At 41.0% G+C, this 8,169-nt stretch overlaps 2 protein-coding genes across 2 annotated transcripts in view; both read left to right on the plus strand.

Moving 5' to 3' along the window:
• crlf3 (cytokine receptor-like factor 3) overlaps positions 1 to 7,167 on the plus strand; it is a 44,886-nt gene extending 37,719 nt beyond the window's left edge. Inside the window, exons 7-8 of the mRNA XM_048610829.1 lie at positions 2,935 to 3,047; positions 4,186 to 7,167. Of these exons, the coding sequence (XP_048466786.1) occupies positions 2,935 to 3,047; positions 4,186 to 4,439 (367 nt within the window). The 3' untranslated portion in view covers positions 4,440 to 7,167. The remainder of the gene's footprint in view (positions 1 to 2,934; positions 3,048 to 4,185) is intronic.
• rhbdl3 (rhomboid, veinlet-like 3 (Drosophila)) overlaps positions 1 to 8,169 on the plus strand; it is a 368,344-nt gene that overhangs the window by 302,222 nt on the left and 57,953 nt on the right. The window lies entirely within an intron of this gene.

The raw sequence follows: 8,169 nt of genomic DNA on the forward strand, positions 1-8,169 counted from the left end.
TGCTCCTATGATGCTGCTTGGCCTGCTGTGTTCATCCAGCCCTGCACTTTGTTGTCTCGGATTCTCCAGCATCTGCAGTTCCTACTATCTCAGAGTTAATTATTGTTCATTTGTATTAAAGTAACTCAGATTTAGAGGTAAAGGGAGAATAGTTACCATAGTTGATACAATGACCTGATGTGTAATGGTGGAGTCATGGTCCAGGGGAAGATAGGAGGAGGTATTTGAAGCTTGGCACTGAGCCTCTGCAATGTAGAGGTCAGTATGCCAAATTACAAAAGCACCACCCTTATCAGCAGGCTTAATAACAAAGTCAGGGTTAGATCTAAGCACACACAGTGCAGTCAGTTCAGAGGTAGATAGGTTGGATTTGGTGAAGAGGTGGGCAGGCAGAGAAATTGAGGTGACCACAATCAAGTTAACAGTTCTCAATGAACAGATTGAGTGCAGGTAAAAGGCCAAAGGGAGGGATCCAGGTGGAGGGAGAGTGTTGAAACTGGGTGAAGGGGTCTGTCCAATGGGGAGAGGACTCTTGGCCAAAGAAAGGGGCGTGGAGCCAAAGGCGGCAGAAGAAGAGTTTGACATCACGACCTGCCCGAAATTCGTTAGGGTGGGGACACAGGAATAAAGCTGAGACTGTTGCTGAGTACAGAGTGTTCAGCATCGGAGAGCAGAAGGTTAGGAGGAATGGTGAATACACGATGGGAGGTGAGGTTGTGGGAGGGGATAGAATCAGAGGGAAGGGGAGGAGAGGAAAGTTTCAGAGGGCCATGGGTATCTGAGTTGTTGAATCTTATGGGTCTTGATTCCTGAAAAGTTTCTTGTTAGCGCGATGAATGAAGTGGAACTGCGGAGCGGTGCAGCCCTGAGCCAGCGTGATGCGATGCTGTTGGAGAGTAAGGTTGAGAGTGTGCATGTGATGCCGCATGGCACTGAATGTGGATCTCAGGATGCAGCGAGAGCAGCTGTCAATGGAACATTGAACATCACAGAGATATCTGTGATCCTGGGAGGATTCAAAATATGAGGGATGAAACTTCAGTTGGAAACCACGTGGGGTGAGTCTGAGCTGGAGGCAGTCACTGAGGAATGTGATATGGCCGTGGAAATGAGATTTGATAAATACTTGGTCAAACACTAGGAGTGACGGTGAAACTAATGTCGGTGGGCAAGAAGAAAGATTGGAACAGAAATCCCATCTAAGAGAGGAGCAGAATTTCAAGGTGGGTATGCCTAGAAGAGATGTGGTAGTGAGTTAAATAGTAAATAAAAACCGAAAGGACTGTGGATGCTGTAAATCAGGAACAAAAACAGAAGTTGCTGGAAAAGCTCAGCAGGTCTGGCAGTATCTTTGAAGAAAAAAATCAGAGTTAATATTTCGGCTCCGGTGACCCTTCCCCAGAACTGATGGTAGCTGAGAAGATGTTGGTTCATGTGGAGAAAATAGGGAGGGGGCTGGGGTAGGGAGTAAACAATAGGATAAAGGATAGTGCCTGAAGAGAGAAAGAAGAGCATTTGGATATCATAGATCATAGAATCCCTACAGTGTGGAAACAGGCTCTTCGGCCCAACAAGTCCACACCGACCCTCAGCATCCCACCCAGACCCATCTCCCTATAACCCACCTAATCTATAAACCCCTGAACACTACGGTTAACTTAGCATGGCCAATCCACCTAGTCTGCACATCTTTGGATTGTGGCAGGAAACAGAGCACCCGGAGGAAACCCACGCATACACTGGGAGAATGTGCAAACTCCACAAAGACAGTTGCCCGAGGCTGGAATCGAACCTGGGTCCCTGGCACTGAGAGGCAACAGTGCTAACCACTGAGCCACCAGGCCGCCCAAAATGTTATCTGGGTCTCTGGATTATCTTTCTGCAGTAATACCACTCGGCCATCCCTCCCCCTAAAAGCAGTTAATAACGATCTGGCTCAGAAGGTGAATAGCTGCTAATGCGGACTGTTAGTGACTAACAATAAGATAGTGTGTAATGGCAGGCTGTGAGATAACAAGGCCTGGTATGTGGGGTAGGGGGCGAGGACATGGGAGAGTTAATTATTGTTCATTTGTATTAAAGTAACTCAAATTTAGAGGTAATTGTTACTCCATTGTATTTTTAATATTAATGCACTAAACTGGAAGTGTGGGCTAGTTTTCAGTTTATAAAGAAGCTGATTTAGCCACATTGCCTCTGTTATAAGGGCATTTCCTCCTTCAACACAAACAGGATAATGAGTAGAATTCTGTTGAAGTTTTTGTTAAAGTTTCGGATGTACCATCTGAAATATTCACTTCCTGCACTACTGACACACAGTGGCAGCAGTGTACCATTTACAAGATGCACTATAGCAACTCATCATTGTTCCTTCAGGAGCACCTTACAAACCTATGACCTATGTGGCCTGGAAGAACTAGGGTAACAGAATCATGGGAACACCAACAAATTCAAGTTCCCCACAGTCCTTTTGGAACTGTATTGCTGTTCCTTCACTGTTGCTGGGCCAAAATTCTGAAACTCCATTCCAAATAATACTGTCGGGTATACTTTCGCCACACGGAGTGCAGCAAATCATTACCACCACCACCACGGGCAATCGGAGATCGGCAATAAATGCAGGCCTTGCCAGTGATACCCATGTCCTGTAAATGAACAATGTAGTAATAATTCTTGTAAAGAGCTCTGAGCTATTGGAGATTGAATGAGCTACTATTCAGGTTTATAAACCAACTGTCAATCTATACTTGCTGACAAAAAAAAACTGGACTTTTATACCATATCTCTATACTATGAGCTTATCTCTTGATTTATGAGACAATTGCGCTTTTCAAACGTAAGTTAGTTTTTTTTCCATTTCCTAAGCACTAACTTGCACTTAACACTGCGTTCAGCAGAGTATTTTTACAGACTGTACTTCTGTTTTGTTCCCAGAATGGAGGCGGCAGGACTACCAGATAAGAGAGACAGTATCGGAGTGTGTGTTGAGCCACAGAATGAGTGTGATTCCTTGCAAAGAGACAAGGCTGTTTGCATCAGCTCAAATGGTAAAAAGGGGGTGTTTTCTGTGGGTCAAGCTTAGTTTTCTACAAGTCCCTCCCCAGTCACCTCATGCTCCTGTATGAACCTTGAGATTAAGTGTTCTATGATCATGCGATCTCTGAATTAATTCTGAATATGTTGGTAATAGCTAATGACTTTCACCATTGTTGCTTCAGGATTCTCCAGATCTAGAAGTTTGCACAATATGATAGACCTGACCTGGTAGATGTTGCTGAGTAATGTTCAGTAGCAGCATCCTCCCCTCCCTCCTGGGCTTAAATTGGCCGACACAGTGGAAACTGGGTGTGCGCACCCACAGCTGCTGTTTGCTTGATTCAGTTGGTAGTTGAGTTTGAGCTTTACCATCGCTGATACAGCAGTGCAAATTCTGAGAAGATAATACATTCCATAGAGATCTGATCATTTGGAGGCAATGTTAAACCAGGCTGGTGACCATCTCTTCTTGTGGCACGGGTGATCTCTGAAAATCCCACAAAAACGATTTCTTCTGGAACTGTCGTCAATACACCAGCTTCCCTCAACTAGCATCATTTTAAGGATTAACTGCTTATTTATCTTATTTGTTAGTCAAAAAGTGCAAACTCTGCACAAAACAGTTGCCTCTCAATATTGAGTCATTTATTAAGATTTATTGAAGCATGAGAGAAAGTAGAAAATGTTTAATTACCCACTCATTCCAATTCCCATTGCTGCAATTGGACTTGATCTTGAATTAAATATAGGGTGTGATTGCACAGTGATTATGCTACTAGTAATCAACAGGCCTGGATCAATGAGATGCAATTTCAAATCCTAACATGGTAGATGACCAATTTAAATTTGGTTAATAAATCAAAAATAATAAGGGTCTGTTTCCATTGCTGTATGACTCTGTAAAAGTATGTGATTATGGTCATAGCCCACCTGATTCACTCATGTAGGGAAGGAAATCTGCCATTTTACCTAGCTTCATGTCTATTGTGAATATCGAATGTGGCTGATTCCTAACTGAAATGACAGTGAGTCATTGCATTATATTAACATCGCTACCATCTCCCAGGGAAATTGGGTTGGGCAATAAACTGTGGTATTGCCTGTGCTGTGGTATTTGAATAACTCATTTTCATAACTCTGTTCTTTTAGGGGCAGTATTTGTAAATGGAAAAGAAATGACCAATCAGCTGCCGTGTGTTTCCACTGGGTCATCAGTGACCTTTGACATGGAAGTTGTTAGCTTGGGTTCAGGTTTCAGCAATGGTGCCAGTTTCAAACTTCGGGTGATCATAAGTTCTGGCAATCGAGAAGTGGTGTTTGACTGGCTGCTTGATCAACCCTGCGAAGCCTTGTATTTTGGATGTTCCTTTGTCTATCCAGGTTGGAAAGTACTAGTATTTTAGACTCTAGAACAGGATGTTCGCCCTCAAGATTTGGCTACTCAAAGCCTGTGCAACAGCTGAAGCTTCACAGTGAGGGATGATCCTAGTGTTCTAATAACAAATTCCCATAGTTGGAAATACCCTGAGCTTCAAGTAACTGTTTAATCAATATTTGAAAAGATTACAGATGATGTTTTAAGAAAGTCATGTGGAATGTACCTGAGCTCCTCCAGTGTTAAGAGTCCTGACGCTCCTGCCATAAGCTCACTGTGGTGATATAGAAGTCTGCAAAATCGCTATGCTGACTCCAGTCAAGGATGTGGGTGCTTGGTGCATTGCCAAGATGAATTTTGCTGAACTCCCTGTCATTGATAATTTGAGGAAACAAACAGTTGGCCTAATGAGCCACTTTTCTTCTATCTTACCAAGGCTGTGTAAAAGTTCTGCATCTTCAGTTTAAAACCATTGGAGCTACGGTAATGTGTGAGAAGGAAATATCAAGTTACAACTTATTTTGTACAACCTTACTAACTGCAGATCATTGCCGCTGAAAGGGTCTAGGCCCGAAACGTCAGCCTTCCTGCTCTGCTGATGCTGCTTGGCCTGCTGTGTTCATCCAGCTCTACACCTTGATATCTCTGGACAAGGTTAATGTTGTCTTAACAGCACAGCAGAAAGATTCTGTATTCAAGCCAGGCCAGCAGTCATGCTATTTTTATGTAAACTCTGATCTGAACAAATTACAAATCTGCACTGTGAAAGTGTAAACAGTTTTACATGGTCCAAATTGGTACGGAACAAAATTGTGTTGTCATAAAAGAAACTCCTACATGCCCCTGTGCCACAGAGACACATTGCAGACTAAGTGTTATTACAATGGCCAGAGAATCAACAGCCTGAAACCCTGTAAGAATTTACAGCACAGATACAGGCCATTTAGCCCACCAGGACTATAGCAGTATTGATACTTCCCACATGCCTCCTCACTATAAATGTTCTTCAGTTACTTTCTGCCTCATGTACTTGTGTAGTATCCCTTTAAATGTTGCCTTGCTGTTCATCTTACCCAGACCATGGTGAGGTGGATCTGTATATTCAACTTGTTAGACCCTGTTTTTCCACTTCCTCATCTGGCACAGGGTAAGTAATGAGAACTGTTTGTTTGAAAAAAAAATCGCATCCTCCATTTAAAAAATAAAATATCCAGCCCAGGCAAAAGTCCAAGTTGTAATCACTTTCATGAATCAGATCTCAAAATGTTAATCAGCTGGAATGCTGAATTTGTCATTCCTGTCTCAGCCATTTGTTTTGTTTGACATTTTGCCATTCTAATGCTCTAGTGGATAAATTCCCGAGTGAAAATTTTAAGATGTTATTTACTGAGTTTTTTTTAAAAAATCGGGCCTAAAATTGTCAGAAGGTGAAGAGTATTCCTTATCACTGACATTTTAAAATAAATGTATACAATTTCTTTCTGCTTAAGATATTTAGAATTTTAAAGCATGCAGATAATGAGCATAGCCAGGCTGGCTATCCTACATGTTACTATGAAATTGCTGCTTGCATGTTTTTGTAACAAGAGCAAAAACAAACATTCAGGTGAAATTAGGGATAATTAGATAATGGATGTATCTTGGTTCTGATTTAAGCCACAGCTTTTATCCAACTGAATTTCTATTTAAATAGACAAACTACTTTTACAAACAACAATGACATTTTCCTGCCCTGTTGTATCTGTGGATGAAAACAATGTAACAACATTGTTTCTGATATGTGAACATAAGTACATTAATGGGGAACATTGTCTCAAAGTTTGTGTAGAGTGGTATCTTACATATTTTTGTATGTGTCATTCACTGTGAACAATTTTTTAAAAATAATGAGGGTGAATTACTTAGTGCCTTTTACCAGTTCAGGCATGATTTTAATAGAACAATCATGGTATTTAGAAGTGCCTATATTACATATCAGTCATGTGTTATCTTAAATAATGACTGTATAATTAATTATACAGTCACTGCTTCAAGTACAAATTTTAACAAGCATTGGTTGTTTGAATTGCTCTGGGTAAATGTGGTCTGGTTAAAAGGTGCTAAACTAGTCTTAAGACGTAGGTTTCTCATGTTTGAGCAATGCCAATTTAAATCTAGCCTACAGGAGCAAGGGAGCAACCACTCACCTTCCAAGGCAGGTGGTAAACCAGTCTTGATTGACATATATTACACACTTCCCTGCTAAGGCTATGTGGCAAAAAAATTAAGGTCACACTGGGTATGTAGGCTATCAGCCAAGTTCATCTGTGAAGAACAATGAAGTCTGAGAGCCAGAAGCTGTGGAACTGTGCCTTTGAAGGAATCACACTCCTTTCTCTTCTACCCCCACCCTCCACCACACCCATTTGCAGCAGGTAGCAGTGATTCAAACAATTAATGCCAGTTTGTTGGGGGGGAAGCCTATTGTAATCTGTCAAGAGGTATTGCATGCTTTCTTCCTTTGGGAAAAGTATATTTACTGTAATACAATACCAGCCAGTTGATCCATGCACTAGAATCTTTATTGTAAGTGTTTTATTCACTCCAAAACAAAAAGAAACCTCCAGGTTGATCAGGGTCTTATTTGTCTAGAATTTTTTTTAAAAAAAATTCCATTCCATTACTAAGCATTGTGCAACTTCCCAGTTGTGAAATTTGCTTGTCTTTAAATGTATTACAAGTATTTCTAATAAAACCAAAAATGCTTTTTGACCGTATACCACGGAGTCATTTTCTGTACCTGAAAATGTATTGCAGATCTCTTTCTTCATTATATTGCTTTTTCAACATACTTTCACTGAATGATCAATTAGTCTTAATATTCAGACTAGAAAAGATCCAAGCTCAAAAGGTGAAAGTGAGACCATAAAAGGTGAGAGATAGTGGCAAGTGATCATCAAGCCAGGGTCATAAATTATAAATACAACACAAATTCAGGGACATGGGTGTTGTAGATAAGGAACTTAACTGCATTTTCTACACATTCTCTTTTGATAGAGAAACCTGAAAGTGACATGGCTGTCTTTCTACTGTCCAGATCAAAGGCATGGCTTATCTCCAAGTTTAGAGATTTTAATTCATAAGAGGGCTTCACAAGCTATACCTGTATTATTGCTCGCCAAGGTGGCTTGTTTTTGTTCAGACGTTTCATCACTGTGCTAGGTGACATCAGTAAGGCTTCTGATGAAGAAATGTTGTTCTACTCAGCTTGTAATTTATGCTGTCTGGTCCATTATGATGAGTACTGTCATTTATATGGAGCCCAATTCTGTGTTTGTTGATTGCATTATGGGTGGAGAACCATACCTTTAGGAATTCCCATGCGTGTCTATGTTTGGCTTGGGCTACTATAGTTACATTGTCCCATTTAAACTGATGGCCTTCATTGTCTGAGTGTACCAATATTAAGCAAAGCTTGTCATGTATTCTGATGGGATGTTTGTGGTAGTCATTGCACGGTATTTTGTAAACCATATTGGTTCTGCATGTTGTGGGAATGGGGTCTTTAGTGATTCCTAGTGGTCTTAGGAGTCTTGTTGTTAGTTCTGATACGTAGCCCAAACCAAAACAGACACATGGGAATTCTTAGAGTTATGGTTCTCCACCTGTAATGCAATCAACAAACATAGAATTGGACCCCCTATACAAACCCATACAGAATAAATCCAGAAGTGACACTACTCACCCTAACGGACTGGACAGTATAAATTCCAAGGGGA

The sequence above is a fragment of the Rhincodon typus genome, chromosome 23 (assembly GCF_021869965.1).
Source record: "Rhincodon typus isolate 14 chromosome 23, sRhiTyp1.1, whole genome shotgun sequence".
Taxonomy (NCBI): domain Eukaryota; kingdom Metazoa; phylum Chordata; class Chondrichthyes; order Orectolobiformes; family Rhincodontidae; genus Rhincodon; species Rhincodon typus.